General features: G+C 44.3%; 1 protein-coding gene across 4 annotated transcripts in view; it reads right to left on the bottom strand.

The window, feature by feature from the left end:
* nol4la (nucleolar protein 4-like a) overlaps positions 1–21240 on the bottom strand; it is a 29038-nt gene extending 7798 nt beyond the window's left edge. The window contains exons 1-7 of one of the 4 annotated variants that reach the window (XM_037105517.1): positions 20223–21240; positions 9095–9250; positions 6279–6390; positions 5008–5117; positions 1437–1578; positions 461–753; positions 194–379 (exon numbers count right to left, since the gene is read on the bottom strand). In XM_037105517.1, the coding sequence (XP_036961412.1) occupies positions 194–379; positions 461–753; positions 1437–1578; positions 5008–5117; positions 6279–6390; positions 9095–9250; positions 20223–20564 (1341 nt within the window). In that variant the 5' untranslated portion in view covers positions 20565–21240. Of the gene's footprint in view, positions 1–193; positions 380–460; positions 754–1436; positions 1579–5007; positions 5118–6278; positions 6391–9094; positions 9251–9356; positions 9374–9404; positions 9422–9457; positions 9819–20222 lie in introns of those variants that run through there. The other 3 variants (XM_037105518.1, XM_037105520.1, XM_037105519.1) reach the window with 3 other exon arrangements.
* Between the last annotated feature and the right edge of the window lie 4222 nt (positions 21241–25462).

The raw sequence follows: 25462 nt of genomic DNA, 5'->3' as shown, positions 1-25462 counted from the left end.
ATTGGATCTGGGAATTGTTCTCATCTTTAATAGAATATCTACATATTCATAACATACTTATAATTTAACAGAGCTGGCTGCTATCCATCAGCACTGGAGCGCCACAGATGAGAGCAGCACTTTACTGTCTCCTAACTATATGAATGTAATTATTCTAATTAATTAATCTGCAACAGTTAGACAGGGGACTTACATTGAAGGCTTTGAGTCTTTCAGGGTCCATACCCTCAGCGTCATTGATTTTGTCACTGTCATCGTGGTCGTCATGATCGTCATCGTCGTCGTCAATTATCTGTGCCCGACCAGAGGTCAAGTCCTCTGCGCTCATGCTCAGTTCAGTTTTCACAGAGTCATAGCTTCCTGAGCTGTAAGGAGGGGACTATACAAACACAGAAAAAATTTTTTTTGTAGATTAAGCGGAAAAAAGAGCGGTTTTGGTTTCTTGGTCAAAGAGTCTTACCTTGTTAGAGTACTCGGTTTTGACTGGGTACTTCCTGTTGGGGTCTGCAGGGTAAGAGTTCGGAGTCGTGTTCCCCGCCGGCAGCAGTCTGTCGCTCAGATTGACCGGCTGCTGATCCTCTGAGGAGGACGAGGGCGAGGTGGTGCTGAAGTCCAGGGGAGCGCTCAACCCATTCTCTGTCACCTCCCCGTATGGGGCCCCACCATCTGGGGGGTTCCCACCCACAGCCAGTACCTCCGGGGAGGTCAGGGCCGGCAGCCCATTGGCACTGCCGCTCTCTGAGGAGTCGTCATCTAGCAGAAGGGATGAAGATGCAGATTCAGAGATCAGCTGCGTGAATATTTGTCATCATTTAGCATGACTGTGAGTTAGTTTGCTACAGTAGTGACTATTTTTTCTATCTTGGGTGTGTTTCTACAGCGGGATGGGACTCCAGGCCTCAATGTTGTGCTTTCTGAAACTGTAAAGGAAGAGAGTATTGGGGTCAACTGTCAAGATACATAAAAGTTAGTGTTCAGGGGGAATCACAGGAATTGAACAGTGAAGAGGGATGAGGATGGGGGAAGGGAGCCTTCACTTCCTGGTTGGTGCACATTACTGCCTTTCAGTCCACTTTATGGTTTCTATATGCACACACCTACATTCATTGGAACAGTAATTATTATTTCCAGTGATTTTGCCCCATTTACAGTATTTTCTATAATGGTTCCTAATCTGTGAAGGTTATTGTTGGCCTTTGTCCTACTTCTCTAAGCCCTGTACCCTGAGAGAGAGGGGTGCACAATGGATTGGGGCTGCGGTGGTGTCCCACCCCCTGTAAGAGTGGATTTATTTGGATTAGTCCACTAAGAACAAGGCAAGCTGTTTCCTGCATAATACCAATCTGTACAGTCCCTATGCAGTGAGTTTACCATCAAAATCCAGATGTAAACACAACTACAAATAATGACCACAAACAAACAAAAACACTTCATACCATCCTCCTCTTTAACGTTGGCTGTTGAGTTGCTGACTCTGTCTCCGTTTGGTGGACTGGGCTCAGGCACTGGGGGCTGCTCAGTTGCGACCCACGTGGGTTCAGCACTGTTCATCTCCTCGCTGCTCACCGAACTGTCATCCTGAAGCGAGACGACGAGAGAGAAAGAGACTGTGAGACAGAGAACAAACTCTGGATGTGCAGAGGTCGTGGACTGTAGATTATAAGGAGAAAGATCCTCACAATTCTGACAAAACTTCCCCTTTCGTTCTGTGATTATTAAGAGCAACAGGAAAAGAGGAGACTATCATCACGTCTCTTGGCATTTGAAGTTCACACATTTTCAAGTCTGTCTTAAAACCACACTGGCATCCCTTTGTGTACATCGACAGCAGTATTGCTCGCAGTAATTGCTCCTGCTGTCCATACAGCCAACAAAGAAATCCCTTCTTAAAGCTCTGTCAGTGTTTGTGATTGGAGACAAAATCAAGTGGGAACCTTAGAAAACTTCTGTTCTTTCATCATGAAGTTAATCTTTTTCTTGGCTCATTTGTAGTAGTAATGTTGCTTCTTTGAATCTTACTGAGGCCTGTATGGCAGTTACATCAATCAATAACACTTTGAATGTACATTTATGTATTTATGTCTAATAAAATGTGAACCTACCCTTTATTCTCATGATTTACTCTTGATAAAAGACGCTGAAGTCTGGCAGCAGAATAAAAGGAAATACTGGAGCCTCCCTGTTAAATAATATGTTTCTTGAAGCGCTGCTATTTTTAACTCTGTTACGTAGAGACCCTAAAGATGCTTGTTGTAGCGTAACACGAGTGAGTAAACCACGGGGGTAAGGATTAGCAAAGGAGAGCGGAATAATCTCACAAACTATTCAGAGGCTGAGCTTCAAACTACAGACATGACAGAACATCATCGACTGATCAGCCATCGGTGCTGAGCTTCACAATGTGAACGGTGACTTCTCTCTGGCCTGCTCGCATGCTGTCATGCGTCAACTGGCAGAAGGGGGCAACACCATGATGACTGTGTGATGGAAACAGAGCAGAAATACGTCCCGTTCTCTCATCATTCCCCCTGCACGAGCGCACAAATGGGCCTAAACTCCTGGGAATACGCAGCCGTCCCTCTTTAAGAGGTCTTTTTAGGGAGACCGAAAATGCTCAGTGACGGCTCCATTAGGTACCTAGTGAGCATTAAAATGAGAGAAGACGCAGAAGGAGGAGGAAGACTGTCTAATTACATCCACGCTACATTACTATTCTACGTAGTCCAGAATATGGCATCATTAATGTTTTAAGGAAGTATATAATTGATAAAATGGGGGGGATATACCTTTAAAACTGAGGCCATGAGAATTAACCTGGAGGGCTTGACTCAGATATGTTATATATCTATTTTTACTGAACAGCAGGGCTGCACAAGGATTTCAGATAGATTCAAAATTGCAATATGGCTAAGTGCAACAACCAAATCGCAAGATAATGCATTCTTTAATAAATGTAAAATCTGTAACCAAACGGCATTAATGTGAAGTGCTATAATGTTCCAGAGATGTTCTGGCCTAAAAACCTTTTCACCAGATGTCCGAAAACATAAAACGGACCAAACAGATGTCACAGTATCACAATTTTCATAATTGTTTCAATTAAAATGACCACGTCTTTGTTTAAAGTGTCACTGGATGATCTGGTTGAACATCTTCGGTTGGCAAATTATCATTTTTGTTTTAAGTATATGTATTTACCGTGTGCCTTGTGCCATGTGTATCTTACTGTCTTATATTAATAATGTCTGTTTATAATCAAATAAACACAAACTTTAATTCCAAATAAAGACTGATAATAATTCAACAGAATAACTTGTTGTCTCACCAATTAGGAAAAACAAAAAGCACTCACTCTATTACTCATTCGGGTCGTTTTTCAAGCAGAAAAGTTCAGACATTCAGTGGTTTGAGCTGAACATAGTAGACTGCTAGTAGCTACTGGTAGTAGACTGAATAATTTGGGGTTTTGACCTGTTGTACACTGAAAACAAGGACATCACTTTCACTAAAAACTAATCATTCAAGTAGACTGATACTGGATTTTGGTGCCCAATGCTGATACTGATAAAAGGGTGTAAAATATTGGCCAGTAGACACCCTGTGTTTGATAAGTCAGTCTGCTCTCTCTCTCTGGTGGCTGAGCAGCTGACTGCTGCTATGGCCTACAACCTGCTGTGGTTTGGTGTTTGCTGTCTTAAATACATATAGACATGCACACACACACACTACATTTGATACAACACTCACCCACATTATGTTCTTTTCAGGTTGTTTAGTTAAATAAATACTGAAATCGTCTCAGAGCTCTGTGTGTCTCCTCCCCATTTGTTTCAACCTGAGAGCCAGGGTTGTAACACTCATATACCTTGAAGTGGTTATCAAACACTTGTGAAAAAGATATTCAAGGAAGGGAAGGATATTTTATAGACGAGACAATACGGATATGATACAATTACGATGCACACACACACGACCATGAAAAATAAGACATAATATTCTCAGATCCAGATCTTACATACTTTTTCTGCATTATGATATAAAAAAATGGTGTCATCTTGGACAACATGAGCCTCAATACTTTGAGGATCCACAACAAGTTGCAGCTCTATTTCAGTGATGTTTATATAACTAGACCTGTTTGCAATATCAATGGTTGTAACTACGTGTATGACAGCGAGAATGTTTGGTAAAAGGAGAAAAAAAAAGATCTGCAGTCTCTTTTCATCCCCCTCTTTTGAACAGACTGCAGTTTGTTTCTTAACTACACACAGAAGAGAAAGGAGACCAAAGTTCTGCAGAGCCACAGTAATGAAGTGACTGCTGCTACAGACTCCACACACGTTCACACATTTTCTGTCTTCAGTAGAAATAACCTGCTGCTTTAAACTCTCCTCCAGCACAGCAGAGATATGGAACAAATTACTACAAGTCTCCAACAACAGTGCAGTAACCCTCTGTGATGGTTAATTATTAAATCATCGGCCTGCTCATTCTCAGTCCGCACGCAGATGCGGCCAACAGTCCTGAGCATTTGTTAATTTGTACTCACCCGCAAATCACAGTCTGGGTCATTGTTCCGGATAATCCTAATTATGCGCGAGTGAGGTCGACAGTATCATCATCAAGTAGCGCTCCCTGCACTTCAGTGACAGCGGTTTGTGAGTGTTTCTGTCACAGCCACACATGGGAGGGGTCTCACGCATGACGTCACTCTGCACAGATTTACTAATCCTGCTTTCACACTGAGCTCCTCCTCCCAGCAGGAGCACTGCTCTGATTCTCTGAGTTAAAAGTTAAGAGGAGGGATTTCTTATTCTGTCTGCACTGCACAAAGCGCTTGTCCCTGCAGCCTCGATGAGACTGAAGAGAAAACAATCAGAGGATTTGTGCAGTGAAGACAACTATAGTGAAAAGGAGATCTTAACAGTGGCTGACTGTCTAATTAATCCTTGTATCTATGCCCACTCTTCACAGACATTTACACCACTGGCAGAGAGAGGTACTTACCCTCTCTGGAGCAGTCATGCACTGCAGTTTCATCTGCTTCAGGTAGGTGGCAGTAAGAGGCATGTTGTAATCAATGAGGTCCGGGACCAGGGAGGTCGGTCTGTCATTTTCTGACAACAGAAAGAAAAAAACAGTACTCACAAAAAAATTCTCAAACATGAAGACTCAACGGGAAGTAACCCTCAGTGGATCATGTATGTTTTAACAAACAGTCCAACTTTGAGATACTTTAAAAATGTGTATTTTCACTGCTGACAATTTTAACAGTGATAGAAGTACAATTACTGTAACATGAGTCAACCAATTATTTACCTAATATCTGGATTTTTTCCAAATATCAGAATGTCTGATTTAAAAATAAAGGAGACTACTTTAGTTCTAATGTAGGACATAATCTGCATAGAAACTAGTATTATTATTTTATTTATTTTTATATTCTTGAAGGACATCAGATAAAATATCATGACCAGAAAATGAAGGTGTTACATTGAATCATATTATATGTGTATCATGTCTGTGTTGAGGTTAGACTGTGTGATTACTGATTACTGCTCTAAAATAAAGGTAAGTAGACATTTAAAGATTCAAACTGGACAGCAAAAGAATGAAAACAGCTCCAGCAAAAATTAATTTCAGTGGCTGCACGGTCTATAAGCTAATTACAGACACAATTCTGTGTCTGAGGCAGAATTGCTGCAATATCCTGTCGAAAGCTGAAATCCAGGCAGTATCCTCTACTGTATGTAACACCTGAAATCAAACAATGTGGCTGACAGCCGCCTGCAGCCTCCACGCCGGCCACTAGAGGGATTCAGTGATCATTTTAGTGGGTCTGTACAATCCCAGAGATGTGGTCCTCTTGAGTCTTTGTTACATCATGTCCATGATGGATATACACAATATGTTTAATTAATGAGGTTTGATTCAAAAACTCTTCAAAATACAAACAGCAATGATCATATCAGCTCGTGTTTACAGTCTGACGGGACAAAGGAGGAGTCACCGTGTCTGTCATGCAGAGGAAACACTGAACATCATGTTTTAAACCAAATAAACATTTCTATTAGTCTGAAGGTAAAATTATTCTTCATCTGTCCAGCTGTTCTTGCAGAAGATTGATTGCTCGTTACTCGCATGCATCTCTACAGAGTAGTCAACCATTTTATATGTGTCAAAGGATCTGAGAATTATCCACTCTCAAAAGGTTAATCTAAAAAAATAGCATATTAGTTAATGATGTCTCCAGACTGAGCAGGTCGGTGTGTCGTTACCTTTGAACTCTGCAGTGCTGGGGTTGATGTGCATCCTCTTCTGACACTCTCCACAGCTCATTAGGAACCGAGTCACCGCCTCTCTGGGCAGGAAGGCGTAGGTCTCTGCTATCTGTGGAGGGGGAGCAAGCAGAGGAGACTGGGTTATGGCTCAGGCTGTGGCTGAGCACAAAATGTGTGCAGGTGTTGGTTTTTTTTGCGCCGTGCATGTGTGAAAGTTTGGGGTCAGTGATTATGTGTTATCTCGATGTGGCATGAGGAGGAATCCTCCCTCTAGGCGCTCCCTCATGCTTTCGGATGGCCTAATTCCAGCTGCAGCCTTAACATATTTCTGCTTTGATAACCAAAGTGGTGTTTGTCATCCTTTTTCCTCCCTCTTCCTGCTCTCTCAGGTGCAGTCAACTCATCACTGCACCTCTCTCTCATGCCCAGCCTCCCTCCTCTGTTGTCTCCACTGCTGTGCCACCCTCCCCTCATCACCCCCTCTGGCGTTTCCCTGTAAAATGCGACCTTCACGTGACCATGGAGAGGCAGCAGGGGTGCCCACCCCCACCGGCCCATCACCATCACCAATGCCACAGCTCCCCATCCCCTTTACCCCCACCCCTCCTGGCCCCTTGAGGCAGCTGAGAGGGAAAGGCCACCCAGAGGAGCGTTCACCTCCCAGAAGGCCACAGTGACAGTTCCATATTATGCCCTGCCCCAGTGATGCTGCCTCCTCAAAAGGGTATACTCTATGAGACGTGACAGGACCTCTCTACAGGGCAGGAGGAATTGGCTCCATGGTATTTTTTTTTATTTATTTTTTTTACTCCTGGGGGGGCAGGAGGGCAGAGAGGAGGGGTACCAAAGTCCTGCTAAACCCCCTGACATTGCACTGCATACAAAGCCCCTTGTTCTGTCAGGACACCACACCCGACCTGAGACCACACCTCAGGAAGCCATGTTAACTCATGTGCTGCCTTTGTTCCAGAGACGAGTACTTGTTTCCTGTATAGGTGGTTAGTGGTTCCCTTGGTAACCCTCCTGATGCTAAAAAAGATATGTTGCCAGAGTGAAGAAGTACAGACTGTTGTTTTTTTCAAAAATGTTCTTGGTGGTCTCTGCATGGACATTTTAGTCACCCGTAAGGAATGCCAACATCATTTTGGGCCCTTTGTTTTTTTCAACAGAAACAAATTCTAGTGTGATTTTCCACACAAAAGGAAAAAGAGAGTCTGTTGTCTACATGCTGCAATTTTCACGCTTCCAAAAAATGTTTTTGTTGATTCAAGGTGTTTGTCCAGCAAACATCCATGTAAGGGCCCAGACACACTATACCAACATCACAGAATAATGAAGGCTGACTGTTACATTGTCTGTGTGTCGGAAAAAAGCTGCGTTTGAACACACCACAAAGACTCTGTGCAACTGCTTGAGAGGAAATACCGCTCCATACCACCAAATAGCTGTAGTCTGTATTCATCATTCAATTGGAAGAAATTGGAAGCCTTGGGTCAACAAATATACAAACCATTGTTATAATTAAGCAGCGCTTTTTGGTCACCACTGAGGTTAATGAAGCCACTTGAAAGTGTGTCTGTTAAAAAGTTGCATATGGTGGAGGTGGCAGATGTTACAGCGACAGGCACAAGGGGCTTTCCCTTTCTTTTTGAATTGGAGGGATTTCTCTCACTGATGGGCTCCACTGCCAATTCTACACGCTCAATTGGCCAAAAAGCTGTCAACAAAGGCCGACTACTGCCACTGGTTTGGGACACACACAGCAATCATTGATGGCCCTGACAATGGAGAATAAACGACTATTGGCGTGGTGAAAAAAGCAGACTTGACTATCTGAAAGTATCTGGAAAATTGAAGATTTGACCAGGTAGAGATGCTGGAGGAAAAGTCTGGGAATCACCAAATGTTACCAGGATTTACCCTCAAATATTGTTGTTGTTGTTGGAGTTGGCACTATTGAGATATTTCAGTCTGAAGTTAAGTGGTACCAACATTGGATGTTGGTACTGTTTTTTTCATTCAAGGTACAATGAGTGTTATCATGTGATCTCCTCAGCATAGAAGCTTTCATTTTTAGTCACTGCTAGCAGCCAGTATGATTGAAATCTGTCTGACATCTGTCACGCACCCAGAAATAATGGTAAAACTTTAGTTCATGTTTTGTAGTAACATAAGTTTAAAGTTTGAAATTGACCAATCCTTCAGTTTATGACAAAATATATTCAAAACTACACTGAACGGGATTCCTGTTGCCTTTGTTTGTTTCATGCTAACATGCTAAACAAGGACATTATATTAAATCTGGACACTGGATCTTCCGCGTTGTGGGCATCACAGAGCATGCGCACTAGAGACATCCGCCGACCGAGCATGCTAACTTCCGGTTTAGCGCCCGGCTAACTCAAATGTGAATTAAACAATTAAAATGGTACTTTTGTTTGCTGTCACTATCCGTCGCTGTAGCAACTAGCTGCTGTTAGCAAGTAGCTAAGTTAGCCGTAGAGCTAAGTAGCCCTATTAGCTGACATTAATTGAGGAACAGAGGTACTTCAGCCAGGACTGATAGAGGCTAGCTGGTTAGCATGCTAACTATTGTAGCTGCTCTGTAACACAGAACACAGACGCCTTTGACATAAGCTAACATCAACACTATTGCTTCATCTAACATTTTTAAATATTTAAAACTAAAATGCTGGCCAGTCCTACGTTTACAAATTTAGAAATACTCATCAGCAAGTTTAAAAAAAAAGACACAGAGAGAATTGCTAGCGAGGCTAGCTGCTACCTGCGGGCACCTGGCCGGATGTACCCACCGCTTTGTAGGTCTTCTTCTGGCCGGCATGTTTGGGTGCTCTGCCAGGGTCGGCTCCCATCTCCACGTGCATGGCATAGATGATGTCAAAGAAGTCTTCTACCACAGCTACACGCTTCAGGGACGAGTTGTCCTGGGCCGAGTTCCCATCTGAACACTGGAACACAAAGAGATAAAAAAAAAAAAAATTAAAAAAAATTTTTAAAAAGTGTTCAGAGATGATGTGTGTGTGTGATCTGCAGTTGAGGAATCTTTGTTTTTACAAAGGCAAATGGAGACATTTCCTCCATCAGTGTGACGGGAGGACGCACATCAGTCACACGGGTCATGCGGTCACAGTCAGTCACGCAGCAGGTGTCCTCACCAGCACTAAGAATACAACTTCCATTCTGTCCACCATCGTGTTTCTGTCTTCACTTCCTCTTCCAGGTGGAGAAGTCTGGGCCCGAACATCACCTCATCCCTGCAATGTTTAAAAATAACCAACTCCGCAGACTCTGCACCGGACCCTCCTACCACCACCTCTGGCGCTCGTGCTGCTGACCCTGTCGCCATAGAAACTGCCTCTGATTTCTCCCGGGCAGGTGTGCTGGGCAAAGGGTCACGTGACACGCCGTACACGAGTGGGATCACCAGGACAACGGCCTCCATCCGCAGCACCACATGGGGCTTTCCTCTCTTGCCTCCCTCCTGCTCCATCCCCGACCACACAGTCAACACTGAATTTAGATCTTATCTTCAGATTCCTGCACCTGCTGGTATTTTAAAAGTGCCCCAGCAAGCATAAGAATGGAGGCGGGAAAAAAAATGGATTTGGGTTTTTAATTAGTTTTTTTGTCTTTCACATAGATGCGCAATGAGCTCTGACATTTTCTACTGATTGGGTTCTAGGTGGGGAGTGATCTTTTTTTTGTCTGAGTTCAGAAAGTTGTCCCCCTGGCACTGAGGAATCACACCTTTTTTTTTTTTTATTTCATCCATCCCTCCTCTCCTTGACATTTCGGCACACTTCCTGGGATCTGACATTTGTATTTTCTGGTTTTTCCCTCATCATCTCCTGCGTCTTCATCCCTTACCTCCGTCCCGTCATTCTTCCTCCCTTTCTTTCTCTCTACCCCCTCCTCCCCTCCTCTCTCCTTGCTCCTGCTCTCCCAAGTGCGAGGTAATGATCGTTGCCATGGCAACTAAAACCAGCTCACAGAGCGGGTTTGTTTTAATCCGGCCCTCTCTCTCTCTCTCTCTCCTTCTTCCTCCCTTAGTCTCTCTCCTCTTTCTCGCCACTCTCCCCTGTCAGCATGGGCTAAATGTAATGATAATAAATGAAATAATAGCAATCCTCCACCTCATCATCACAGCTGTAATCTATCGCACTTGAAGGTATCATCATCTTTTCCCCAGTGACATCACCACCACCACCACCACCGCTGCTGCTGCTGCTTGCTGCTGCTGCTGCTTGGGACAATGGTGTCAGGTCCATTCACGCTGGATTTAGATAATCTCATACAACTGTGGGGTGTGCAGTGCACCCACACCGCGGCTGCATCCTCCAGTGAATTCTACCCCAACATAATATCCGACATGAACACCAGATATTCTGCTGGGAGTGGACCCTCTGACCTGAAACCCAGCCCACCAGTGATAGACCTGCAGAAGTCTCAGTCTACGACCAGAATCTGCAGTAAGGATTATTGGCTTGATTGATCATCACAATTACCTAAAGCTCATAGTGAAGTCTTAAAGGTCTGTTTTTCTGTCCTAACCACAATGATCATCGTTTAAAGATATACAAAACAAAGAAAACAGAAAATCTTCTCATTTGGGATGGGACAATAGAAGATTTCATTCCGGTTTGTGATAAAAAACAATCCAAGATAAATTGATTGTGGTGAATTTTCCCTTTTGGGATAATCGATAAAGCTGCTGATGGCAATATTTTCTTATTAAAATTAGTGTTGAATAGCTTTGTATGTGGTTAGTAAACCGTGTCACTCCTCCCTCAGCTCATGCGGTAAAAGAGAAAATAATTTCTCTGGTATCCCCGCCCACTTTATCCAATCAGGACAGAGGGCTCCATAAAGATCAGGAGCTTTCTGTTTGCTGGTAATGGTGGACCGGAGAAAGCCACCGGCGCCAACGCTCCCAGTGACGGCTTGTCCTACCAAACATTCCAAGTGATGAAGAAACCCTTATTATCCTTAATAGTGAAAACCACCCCGATTAACTCATAAACAGAAGACGCACAAGACCGGAAATCTTAGCTGGATTATCATGAATATCGTATCCCTGGTTGTCGGATATGCACCAATATTTTGTAGTATTTTTTATGATTATTAAATTCCCATTAAGTGTACTGTTTCTGTGCTACTGTGGCACTTTGGACTTAGTTTATCGTTGAAATGTAAAGTATCCTGCCTCTGTTAAGGATCTTTGTCACAAGTGTTTGATAACCAAATTTCAGGTGGCAAAACTGTGCCACACACATTCGTCCAGGCCCACATACCACATCGAATGATAACACTGTGGGCAGTCCACTCCTGTTTGCCAGATCTGAGCCACAAGCAGGTCACACCACAGCCTCACGTCAGCCAAGAATAAACCGAATAAAGCAGAACTGGCTGCACTCTGGGCCACAGCCCGTAAACCAGAATAGAAATGAGCTGTGGCCCAGATTGGGACTAGTTCCTGTTTATTTGGCTCACTTTTGGCAAACATGTGTTCATGGTATGGCCTGCTTGTGGCCGTGAAGTGCCACCAGTCAAGCTGTGTGTCGGCTTGATGATGCAAATGGTGTGTTTCTATTTGTCGACATCTGAGTATTTTACCCCCTAATAACTGCATTGGGTCTGAGAATCAAGAATCATTCGGGGCTCTACTACAAAACCACACCTTGAAGATGATTAATCAATTATAAAAACAGTGGCTGATTATTCTGCTTATCCATTAATCTAGCTCTACTTTTGTGTACTGCTACTCCTCAAGCAAGGCAACACTGCATTTCTTTTCAAGGCCTTTTCTCGGGCTCCTCTGCACCGATAAGCTCTTTAGTTTCCAAACACGAGTCAACAGGGAGTTAAACATTCACCTCTGAACACAACATGCTTTGAGTGTGTGTACTTGTGCGTGGCATGTGTGTTTAAGTGCAGTGCATGTGTACCGGGCAGCGCTCGTAGCCGAAGCATCTCGGAGGAGAACAGCTGTTGAACGGCGCTGCTGTGGATATTTGGTCTCATCAGCAGCAGCATGCCATTTTAAAGAGCAAAGGAGACATGTCAGCATCCCTAATCGCCAACAACACCGCAAAACTCTCGCCCTCCTTCTCCTCCTCGCCTCCTTCTCTCTATCTTTCTAATCCTGGAGGACTTTGCTCTACCCCCAGCCACTGTACAACCAGCCCCCATCCCCTGCACGCTCTCCCTGTCCCGCACCAAACCGCTCTGTTGCTAGGAGACTGGAGGGGTTGAGTCGGCTGCCCCCACCCCCGCTGGCAGTCGCACACACACACACACACACACACACACACACACACACTGGAGCAGAGAGGAGCAGTCCTGCACACAGGCAGGTCAGGAGGAGGAGGTGGTGATGGGAGGAGGAGGAGGTGGTGGAGGAGGAGGAGGAGGAGGGGTTCACGGGAAGCAGCTGGGTCACAAAGACAGGACACCGAAGATGGAAGAAAAATTAGCTCCAACACTCGTGTCACATGCAAAAAAAAAAAAATCTCAATTTAGGTTTTAAGTGGCAGTGCATACTTGAAGGAGGTGTTTTATTTTGTTAGGAGGCTGCACAATAAGTAGCTTAAGTTGCAGCAGCGGTGGTGATGTGTGCTCAGGTACTTTCAATGTGTGTGTGTGTGTGTGTGTGTGTGTGCTGCCAGCAAGTAGGGAGTAAAGATGGCTGTGTCAACAGTACTCATGACTCAGATTATCTCACTGCAGATGTGACAACAGGTCATCTTTTAAAGCCCCATCTCCCCTCTGTGAATCTATCAACCGGCTAATGGACACATAAATGGAACAATCCCAGTTTCTGCATGTGTGTGCGTGTGTGTGTGTGTGTGTGTGTGCACGCGCGTGCTCTCCGAGGGGACGAGAGTAGAAATTAAAGGCTCATGTGATAGAAAAACTGGGACTACTACCTCCACATTTTCTCAATAAATCAAGTCCCCTTCCATTTCTTCCTCCTCTCTGCCTCAATTATAAAGCCCTCGTCATTAAATCCACATTAGGTGAGCTCTGCCCCTCTGTCCGACGTCTGTGTGTGCGTGTGTGTGTGTGCGCTCCCATGATGAACATTATTTGATAGAGTGTGTGACATCCCCAATATCCCACAGAGCCGGAGACACAGACGGTCCCACCGGTCCCGCAGACCGGCCCTTGGCTGACTCAAATGGTATGTAAATGACTCGCACAAATACATCATCGCATCCCAGAGTCCATTTCAACGTTTCCAGGCTATTATCATACTGTCCCAGTTTAATGTTGGCCTTGCAAAGGTATTAAAAATGACAGTAGCGGTGTGGTAGGAAGATTATTGCCGTCTTAAAGAGACTGTGTGTGTGTGTGTGTGTGTGTGAGCGAGTGAGTGTGTGGAGCAGAACTCAGACTATCTCCCACACAGGGGGGAGGCCCCCGGGCCAGTTAAAAATGGTGTTAATTTCTCCTCCTATGGGAAAGCAAAGAACGGTCTCTCCATGGCAACAGAGAGGGTGCTGAAGGGAGGAAACACAGAGCATGCGATCAGCGACCCCCTCTTTGTACGAGCACACGCACACACACACACACACACACACACACACACACACACAACTACCATGGAGGGATGGATGGATTTCTTCACCAGTAAGTCACAGTAACACGCCTGAAATGAACACATATTGACATAAACTTCTTTATGGGCCTCGTTAAAGCCTCGAAAACAGACACGTCTCCACCTTGAGCACTTGATGAACAAGTCAATCACACGCAGGTGAATCCGGCGTCAGTCCATCTCCGACTGAATCAGACGGTTCTTGTTTTGGGATGGCGAGCGTTTTCCTTTTGAACCCATGAGTGTGCGCCCATGTGTTGCCCCCTAATAAGCGCTGCCAGAGAGGGTTTAAATACAAAAACGCACGTCGAACAAAAGCTCAGGAGATCCTCTGTGCAGAAATAGCAATAATGCAAATGCAGTTGAATAAGAGGGCTACTATTCTTTTGACTCTCTGGCCCGACCACAAAAGAGGAGCTCTCGAGGGAGATGTGGACTAATTAATCAGATAATAATGATGATGTTCCTCTTCCCTGCTGACGGTGAGCTGCAAACATTTAGGGCCCATTTTCCAAGACACAGATTATGATTAGTGGAGGTGGAGGACGTCCCGAGACAAACCTTTATTTTGTAAATAGATAGCATGATTGAATCTTTCTATCCTTAGCAGCCCAGTTTAATTGGATCCTCTCCTGTCACTTTGACAGAATAACCATCGATTCAAGCTCTGTTTTTTGTTTATTTTCGTTTAATGGGCTAATATAACCTATTATAGTTTTAAGTTTTTATTAGGTGACATATGCAGTCGGCTCTGGTTGTGCTGATTCTGTGGATGTGTAACACGTGATATAAAATATAACAACTTTTTAAGGAACACAAATATAAAAACCAAGAGATTAAAAAACAGAAGTGTGGGCAGCAGGCGGTTAAGGCTGCAACTAACAGTTATTTTCATCAGCCATACTGACTGATAATTTACTGAAAATACTGTTTATAACACCCAAATTCTTATTTCAGCTCATCAAAACCCGAAGATATTCGGTTTGCTGTCAGGTAAGACAAAGAAAAACAGCAAATCCTCACATCTGAGAAGCTGGAACTAGAAATTTTTTGTGTTTTTACCTGAAAAAACAGGTGAAACTATGAGTTGATCTGCCTCTGGCTTTAAAACATTTGACTATTTTCTGATATTCTTTGTCTTCTTTGATGGGTTACCATACAAAATCGACTTAATTTTGATCAAAGTCTCATACTGAAAAATGTGTGTTGGTGTCCTCAAATTTCTTATTTCATCTTACAAAAAGGATATTCAGTTTACTGAGAGGAAGAAAATCAGCAAATCTTCACATTTTACAAAGCCAGAACCAGAAAATGTTTGTGTTTATGCTTCAAAAAAATGCCTTTTGACTGTCAAAACAGTTACTTATATACCTTTGACTGGTTACTATGAAAAACAAGATATTTCAACATTAACTTGATCTTTTCAAAATACACTGAAAAACGCCTGTTGGTGTCTTCAGACTATTATCTAATCTGGTTGGAAGACATTCTGTTTACTATCATTTAAGACAAAGAAAAGACATTTTCAAATTTGAGAAGCCGGGATTAGAAAATGTATCTTTGAGGATCATCACGGTTGCCACAATTAGTTGATCAATCAATGAAGTACATTTTTCTGGTTCTGGCTTTGTAAAATTTGATTATTTTTTGGTATTCTTTGTCTTCTTCTTCTTCTTTGTTTCCAGCCAAGACTTTTAAAACCTTGAGCTTTTTGTAAAAAGGGACATATTTTGTTAATTTTCAGGTTCATATTTTTATTTCAAATTACAAATAAAATAAGTTTAAATGCTTTTGTGCTCATCTGTTTTCTCAGGCGGTCCAGTCCTGCAGCCCTGTAATCTGTTTTAGCTCCTGTCTCTTTAAGGCCCCCCCTCCCTCCTGACTGCCCAGTCTGCTGTGATTGGTCGGCTCACACACGCCTGAGCCGGCACCTTTCACTACTGACAAAGCGTTTCATGAAGCAAACTTTGACTTTTTTTTCCTGTCGACACTTTTTACATGCACATTAAACTCTATAAAACACTTAAAGGAATGGAGAAGAAAAACAATAAAGAACAATACGCGTCCTTTAAATGATTTATCTGAGCGAACGTTCTGGTTTTGGACTAATCAAGTTTTGATATGAGGGTTTGCACAAGCTGAGGTTGAGTGTGAGAGCACCTCCTGCGAGCACGATTCAGCTTTCACTTTTAAACATAATGTCAAGTGTTTGTGAGCTGTTACATGTGTATACATAGATCCTATGTGTGTGTGTGTGTGTGTGTGTGTGTGTGTGTGTTTGTCAGAGCATGTCCACCTAAACCTAGCTGTGTGAGATGAACAGAGATATTTACAGATTTCAGTTGGCATGGCAACAAAAAGCATCAGCTCGCAGTACTTCAAATTTTTCAGTACAATGCTCATGTCAGCTGAAAGGAAAAGCACAGGGCGTTTAAGTGTTGCTTTTGAAACTGGCTGCACTCTGACTCCCGTCGTCTCAGGGAAAGTCTTGTGTTCACGCCGTGTGCGATGCTGCGGTGCATCTCTTATATGTGTGTGTGTGTGTGTGTGTGTGTGTGTGTGTGTGTGTGTGTGTGTTCCCGGTCCCGCTCCCCTCCTCCTCTGTAGCGTCCTCTAATCAGGACATAATGAGAGCTAAACGAGGTTGCATCTCCTCACCGAGGGGCCGTCAGGATTCTCCGAGTTGAGGCGGTGTGGACAGAAGAAGAAAAAAATAATAATAATTCTGTGTTTCAGCATCTGTGCTACTGTGCCCGGCCATTTCTGTCCCGTCTCACACTGAAGCCGCCTTGTTATGCTTCCACTGATACGTAGAAGAGACCTTCTCTGTCTGCACATCAGCCTCCGTCCGTCCCTACCCCCACCCAGCCTCCCGTCATTTAGCCCCATTCCTGCCCCCATACAGAAACTTGGCACACCCTGGGAGCAGCTGCAGCGGGGCTTCCAGTGCTCGAGCTCCAGAGACACGCCCCCGGCCCTGCAGCCATGAGGAGGCACTGACCATTGTGTGTGCGTGTGTGTGTGTGTTCGTACGTCTGCTCGTGTGTGTGTCACTTTTCCACTGGCCCAGGACAGGCCTATTTATAAAGCCTGAATAAAAAAAAAAATGTAAAAAAATCGTGCTTTCTAATAGTCACATGCATGTAAATTGGTTGCTTTCTTGCGTCTGACTCATCATTAGAAGCAGCTTGTGTTGGATGAGGTTTCGCTTGTTGTTTAAATTTCCCAAGTGGAGCTGAGTCAGGGGGAGCCTTCCCCTCTCGCCTTATGATATCAGCTACAAACTGTCTGCACTCGTCTCCAATAAACAGTGAGCTGCACTCACTGTTATGACTGCAATTGTCTTATTTTATCTGCTCAAAACCAAAAGATGTGCAGTTTTCTGTCATTTAAGACAAAGAAAAGCAGCACATCCTCAAATTAGAGGAGCTGGAACCAGAACATTTCTGTGCTTTTGATTATTTAACTATCATGAAAGTTGATAATGGAGCTGCGATGACTAGCCGGTTCATCGAGTAGGTGATTTTTCCGTATGCTGTTTCTTAAAATGTGAACATTTTCTGGTATTCTTAGTCTCCTTTGACTGGTGACCGTACTGAACAAGACATTAGATATCAGATCATCAACAGAGTGGAGAACAACAGCTTGTTGGTGTCTTCAGATGTCTTATTCTATGTTATCAAAACCCAGAGATGTTCAGTTTACTATCATTTGAGACAAGGAAAAGCTAGATTGAGAGAATATTTGTGTTTTTGCTGGAAAAAATGGCTGAAATAATTCCTGAACAAGCATTTTCAACTATTTTCCAATACAGATTATGAGTAGTGGTTTCTTACAGGAGGAGAAGACGTCCCAACACAAATCTTTTTTTTTGTAAATTTATTGTACAATCAAAATTCATCTAGATCCTTTCTCATCACTTTAACTCTGAAACTGTTCATTATTTTCATCGGCGGCTGATAATTTTTAATCGATCTATTTACTGAAAAAAGCCTGTCTTCCCCTCATTTCAAATTTTCTTTGTTCGAAACCCAAAGATATTGACTTCTTGATCGTTTCAAAAGTAAAGTCTCAGAATAAACAGAAAAGGGCCTGTTGGTGTCTTCACATTTCTTATTTTATGTAGTCAAAACACAAAGACATTCAGCATACAATCATTTAAGATAAAGAAAAGCTGCAAATCCTCACATTTGAGAACCAGAAAATATTTGTGTGGTTGTTTAAAAAAAATGAGGTTTTCAATCAATTAATCAAGGGGTTGATTTTCCTTGTTCCATCTTCTTAAAATCCTAAATTTTCTGATATTCTTTGTTGCAGCCCGAGTTACCAGTTAATTTCCTGCTGATCAGCTGTTGATCATTTGAGCTTCTGGAAAGTTTATTTCAGTTATGGCCTGACAGATTGTAAATGTCAGTGAGACTCTTCCTTGCTCAGCTAATCATTTCTGCTCAGCCGTTGTTTCAGAGAAACCAGGCTGACCTGGACGACATTTCACTATGACATATGTTGGACAAGAAGACAGAAGAATGTATCTCAACAAAGAAGTGACAAGAGCAGCAGACAAAAGATAATCAACAACACAATTCAGGCACCATCTGCACCTGCAGAGACGCATCACACCTGCCCTCCTGCCCAGGGGGAGGACGTCATGTTTAGAGCAGATCAGAGCAGTTTTGTAAAATGCGGTTGGCCTAAATCTAAAATGTGCATTCACACAGGTAAAACACCTGTGGAGGGATCAGTGCCTTTCAAACCGAATCAAAGGATTCGGGGTCTAATCGGTGCCAGTGAAATCTCGTGTTTATTAACAGAAATGTGTCTGTGCCGTGTGAGGCCCGGAGAGACTCTGTCCCAGCAGGGTGGGTGGGGGGAGATTATTCCCTGGAGGCGCTTATTTAAAATGGTGGTTGTCTCCTTGCTGGCACAGCAGGCCCAAACACCACACAGAGGCACCGATGCGCGCACAACGATGGAGCTGCTGGGGCACTGCTGACAGTTCACCGTGTACATGTTTATCTTGGTCAAAGAGGGCTGTGCTGTTTAACCCCTCACGCACCGGCTGTATGCGGCGGGACGTGTGCTGACCTGACTCCCATCATCACCCAGAGACACGGAGAAGTGAAGTCTGAGCTCTAACTGTGGGCGTATGTCGCCATCAGTCCCGTGCAGCCCCTTTTGTTTCCACCACAGCGTCTCACGTGGTCACCAATTACGCACAGCCGCCACCCTCCGTCAAATGTACAGACGCGTTTTCAAACGTTTCCCCCACACAGGCAGCTCTGAAGCGGGGTTACAGGGCTTAATGTCGGAACACACACAATAAAATGCGGCAAACCCACACAGGCTCACACTCTCTCTCTCACACACACACACACACACACACACACACACACACACACACACACACACCATCCTGGACTACACAGGTGTTGCCAGAGCAACGAGTGCCTGCGAGCCGATCCGCATCCTGCCCAGGACAATGAAAAGTGGGGTGCAAACACTGAGACCCAGACTGGCAGCCACACAGTGATATGTTTGTGTAAAAAAAAAAAAAAAAAGGAACAGATATGTGATTGTTTCATGGACCAGGCTTCGGTCTCTCAAGAGAAAACGAATCATTCACACACAGTCCGGTTGAGACGGGACAGTGAGGCGCGTGTCTGTGATGAATCTCTGACAATCAAACCCGCTGAGCCTCACAGCCGGACGCTGAACCTCACGTCTCCTGACTCGGCCTCAATACCCTCCAGTCTCTCCGAGAGCACACCGGAGCACCCTGACATACCCTGACATACCCTGACATACCCGACCCGTCAACATGCCGCTGCATGTGCACACGCGCGCGCTCGCGCACCGCGTCGCCACATCGGGCTCCACGAGCCCCGAACAGCTCGGTTCAAAGTAAATGTTGTCAATAGTCAATTATCTCGTGCTTCGCTGGCAGCGGAGCGCGCGGACAGGACTTCACCCTCACTGACGAGATGGCTATGCATGATAGCCACCTTTTACAATTGCGATTGCCAGGAGGCACCGGCGTTGCTATGGCAGCAAGGGATGAGAGTAGGGCTGCTCCGGTTGGGATGTGGACAAAGTGAAGCTTTATGAGGAAGGACGAGGGCGAGCCGGGACCACGGAGCGGTCTAAGTTGGCATTTTATTCATGAGGCGGACGCGTGAGAGCGGCCTGATATAATGACAACTTAGAGCCGAGGCGGCGACGGGACACCTCGTGCGCGTGTACACGCACGTTCTCCCTGTGTCACACACGCACACACACACGCACACACACACACACACACACACACACACACACACACACTTTACCGTTGACTTGACCGGGACGTATAGGACGGGTTTCCCTGGAGCTCCCTTCTTGTTGTGCTCTCCCAGCACGTTGGTTCCGACCTGAAATCCTTTAGACTTCACCCAGAATTTGAATTTGGCGTTGATGTGGCTGTTGTCGATATAGACGCCGTCCGACTCGTCGTTCTGCAACAGTGTCTGCATGATTTTGTTATATTTTCTCCGGGTGACGGTCTTTGTCTTACCGGAGTCTCCATAAGTCCGGAGACACCAGTCCTGAAATTCACTGAACATCTCCGCCTCCAACACGACCGGACTCCGGCTCCTTTTGGGCGCATCCACGCACGCCTTTTTCGTTGCCATCGCTCCCTCTCCTCTCTCTCTCTCTCTCTCTCTCTCTCTCTCTCTCTCTCTCTCTCTCTCTCTCTCTCTCTCTCTGATCCCGTTCAAACAGCCCAGGCTAATAAAGGAAAAAGACTTGAGCCGGCTGATTCTCCTCCTGTGGTCCCCGCTGTCCCGCGTCCTGGAGGCTTGGTTCCGGCTTTGGGACGCTGCCTCTCTGTGGTTTCCCTGCACGAGTGACCCGGACAGTAGCACACCTGTTTGCAGCGGAGCAGTGCTGTCCCGAACCGCAGCGGTGAAAAATGTCACTTCCTCACATCATCCGCTGAGGAGCAGAGAGGAGAGGGGGGCTGTCCTACAGTACGCTGAGCGGGTATCTCCCACCTGTGCGTAAAACGCTCCTCACTAAAGGGTAGGCTGGAAAAAAAAACCCACAGTCCTCGCTAAACAACAAAGAACACAGACAAAAGCGCGGAAACAAACGTCGCTCTCAGTTCCTATCGACCTACTTTCTAACAGCCAACACTATTTTCGGATGCGGGTTGCTCAACCCCTTAAAAGAAAGGAAAAAAAAAATAAGCGCAAAAATGCTCACGATGCGCTCCTGCGTGGCCACATATCCGATCAACATGCGCCACCTGGGATTGTCTCAGCTCCTCACACCTGTTTGAATGCGATTCTCGCCTGTAACGTCTTCTGCTCTCTCTTTCTATCCCGTCAAAAGACACCTCTCTGCATGTCTGCATCTCAGCCGGCAGCTGGCTCCATATGCAGCAGGAGAAGCCTGCGGTTCACAAGTAGCGCCGTGTTGCCCAGACGCAGAGAGAAAATGTCCGATTTGGAGACGTGGAAGGTGAGAGAGGGTGGGGGCAGAGTTTATTTGATACAGTCTGTGCTGGAAAACACTGATAACACGACCTCCTTTCGAGTTGGGGACACTTTTTTTTCCGAGTGGCCGGAGATGAATAAAGGATGTAGAAAAAACACATCTATTTATAAGAACAGGCAAGAAGGCAAACGTATTGTGATATCCAACTGTGATTTGTGCGTCGCACCGTGTGACTGAATTAATTAACAGCTACTTTACATGTTTTTAGAAACCGGTGATGCGAGAAAAGGAAGTTCCTCTCGAGAGTCTTTGTGAGTTTAATGCTCAACATCTGTCCCATAAAAGAAAAAAAACATATAATTTTATTATTATCCTTTATTTCTCCTCAGTCAATCAAAGGTCCAATTAAGAGACAGAAACACGCATATACTAAATATATTTATGATTTATATTTGTCTCCGATGTGTAGTTTTCTGCCTGTGTGGTGTCGTGCTCCCATTGTGTGTGCGTGTGTGTGTGTGTGTGTGTGTGTGTGTGTGTGTGTGTGTGTGTGTGTGTGACTCCTCCTGGCCTGCGCATTATAGGCCCATGCTGGCGGTGGTGACTGCTGCTGTTGCCATGACAGCAGCGCAGCAGTGTCTCCGGCCGTGCAGAGGGTGAGTGGGATGCCCCGTCCTCATCTCTCCATCCTGACTCAGACAAAAACAGAGCAGCCCCACCTCGACCGACGAGCCGCGTCCACACCGGTCAAGATAGAGAGAGAGAGAGACAGGCTGAACGCATGTGTGTGTGCGCGCGCGTGCGTGTGTGTGTGCGTCTGGCGAATGTCCGAGACCTTTGCAAGACATTTCCTTTCATTTCATCATGTTGGTCTCCTGCAGTGTCCTCTCTCTCAGGACAGCTCCAGGGGCTCCCTGTCCACCCCTCAGGGAAGGACACATCTCAGCAGGGCTCTTATTTTGAAAAGGTTTGGGTTTAGACATGAAGCTCCAGTTGGTTATCTATGAAAAACAAATAGTGTTCCAGGGTCCCTTTACATCTTCCTCTCCTTGACAAAACAAGGAGTGGAGGTGCATTTTAAGAACAAACTGTGCTTAAAGGATAAATTCACCCGAGAGTGGAAATCCAGTCCTTACCGGCTCGCCCTCATGGTGCTGGATGGAGAGTCAGGGGAAGATTTGAAGTCCACGAAACGTTTCTGGAGCTTCACAGCAAAACAGTGTTGCAGCATTCTCCTCAACGACTGAAGTAGATGGGGAGATTAAAATGAACATTAACAGGCTCCTTAGAGCTTGGCCAGTGTAATCCAAGTGTGTGGAAGCCCCCAAGATCCAAAAGTGATTTGAAAAGACATAAAAAAAATAAATAAAAGTCAGTGCACAGCCTGTCTGAAGTAGGTACATGAGCTCGACAACATGTAGCTTTTCTCCTCAACAACTGAAGTAGATGGGGACTTGTTTTAAAATGAAAGAAAAAAATAATTAAAAATGAATGAATGAAAAGTCTCCTTGCAGTAATCCAAGTCTCTGGAAGCACTGAGATCCCAAAATGATTTGAAAAGACATCATTTACACCGCCAGCGTGCAGTCTTAGGGGCTCTGGATTTCACCGGGCGAGCTCAAAGGAGACATTTTGTCTCCGCTTAAAACGAGTCCCCATCCACTTCAGTTGTTGAGGAGAACACTGCAAAGGAAAAAATCTGAAATGATATCTCATATTCAATATCTTCCCAAGATGTCTGCAGTTTTGGACAGTTCCAAAAACATAAGCGCATGATCCCCAATTTCGAGGATTTTAAAGGCCTCGAGAGGTAAAATCCTTCAGTGTTTCATCTGTTTTAATTTTTTGTAGACACTCAGTAAGTGTACGTTCATGTAATTCACAGCATAAGTTAGAAAACCCCAAAAACAAAACTGTGGGTTTTTTAAAAAAAATATTCATCTGTGGAGCGCTCAGATTTCTCCTGGGACTCCTTGAGGGATCCTTACAGGGGTCCCAGCAACTGAGCAAACAAAATAAAGTGTTGCTTTCACGTAAATGCACCTATAATGACAATAAAATAAAATTATGCCATCTTACAACACTCACAGGAGATGTTTTCAGCCCTCAGATGCTTCTGATACGTTTATCTGATGATCCTACAATGTACATTTGTGCCTTCAGATGAGTATTTTCCATGTTGTACAATCAGTGCTCGACTCCAGTAAATCTAAACACTCTTCCCACCACTGGACCAACACGCACACATGTAACAGGATGATGCTTCTCCTTCTCAGAGCGGAAATCATCTCTGGGCGCCACCATCCGTGCAGCGGTTCAGCTGTCAGACCTGTAGGCAGGGTCACGCCTCCTCACTCCTAATGAGGCAAAACTGCTGTAATTACGCTCACCATCCCCCCGCCGAGCACTTTCCTTTCACCACGAGGTGGACAACTCCTGTCCTGGAGGGCCACAGGGAGGCCTGCCTCACACTGAGATACCCCATGTTCAAAAATAAAAGCCCCTCACTTAAAGACCGCCGCTGATGACAGCAGCTGCTTTCACCCTGAACCTGCACCGAGCTCTGAGCAGACCGAGCAGTTCATCATCCGCCCCAGTGACATGCAGTGCTGTGAAATTAGCCTGCTTGTGTGTGCGTGGTGCAATGGGTGGTGCAAGTATTCAGATCCTCCACCACTGCAAGTCATGATAGTTCTGCTTCTCAGAGTTGCACAATGTCTTCTGTCTCCTTACTTTCTAAAGGTTGAAAAAAAATCAAAGTTTGAAGTATGAGGAGCAGTTTCTGGGCGCTCAGTGGTTCAAGAAGTAAAAGTCCCATTCATTCTCCCACAGACAAGGTTAATGAGACTGGAAACAGAGTGTCACAGTTGGAGTATTTCTTCAGCTTGCATCTCCTGACAGAGCAGAGAAGTGAGCTACAAACCTGCTGTGTACATTCAAATCTCAGTGGGGATGAGAACTCGGCCTGCCAAGGTGCATTTTTGCAAGAAACATCCAATCACCTGTTTTTATTTGTTCCTTGTCCGTGTTCGAACTTTATGGGGCAGCGCTTTGAAAGTGCTGAAGTGCTCCTTTAAAGGAGCATTATGTAGTTCTGAACCCAGAATTCTAATATTTACAATATCAGTGAAGTCACAATAAAACAAATGAAGAAATATTTCTTCTTTCCATTGGTGAATAAACAAGCTGTTGTCAGAGGAAAATTAGGTCCACAGAACACTGTTTGAAGCTAGAGAAGTGGCAGGGTCCGCCACACATAAACACAGTACAACAGTATGAAACTGTGTTGTCCTTTATGGTCAGTTTGTTTTTTTCAGTTATGTTAACAAAGAGAGCTTGTTTATCTAGTTTGTTTAGGGGTTTTTTTGTTTTGTTTTGTTTTGTTTTTTTAAATCAGTCAATCAAGATTTTTCTACTGTGACTCTTCTGATCTTCTCCAAAACAACAGAGTGCTCCTCTAAGTATAATTAATAATACAATCCTGCAAAGAAAAACAAAAACAAAACAAAACTTGTGTTACTGTAAATGTTACTTTAAAGAGTCTGGCATTCAGAATCTTCTTAATGTAATAAAAGACAAAATACTGAGACTTCTGTGACGTCAATCCTGACGATCGAGGAGTTATTCTTGTCACTGACTCTTTTTATACACATCTATATATCTTAAAGCAGGTGCTAAGAAGTATTTTTATCAGTGACTCATTTGCGAAGATTTTACTTAAGTTTCTATATCAGTAGTTTTGTGTAATCACACTACAACAGTGTAAAGTACAAGAATAAATTGTGTTAACATGCATGCAGCTTTCTGATGTTGCAGCTGGTCGTGTATAAAACTAACGCTGGTAACACTTTATAACAAACATCATTAATACATGGTCAATTTACAGTTAAGTGAACTTTGAAACATAGTTGTTTAACTATTGACATACCAAAAAAATGCTTTATAAAGTTTTTGTTAAGCATTTGTAAAAACATCAGTTTCAACTTCATAATGGCCATCGAGATGAAGTTTACAGATGAGCTGCACAGCGTCAAATAAACATTTAGAAAATGTATCATTATAGACATCAGGTACAACTTTACAATACATT

Source organism: Acanthopagrus latus, chromosome 7 (genome assembly GCF_904848185.1).
Source record: "Acanthopagrus latus isolate v.2019 chromosome 7, fAcaLat1.1, whole genome shotgun sequence".
In the NCBI taxonomy this organism is placed as follows: domain Eukaryota; kingdom Metazoa; phylum Chordata; class Actinopteri; order Spariformes; family Sparidae; genus Acanthopagrus; species Acanthopagrus latus.
The sequence above is the reverse complement of the archived record's forward strand: the minus strand, read 5'-3'. Positions and strand labels throughout refer to the sequence as shown.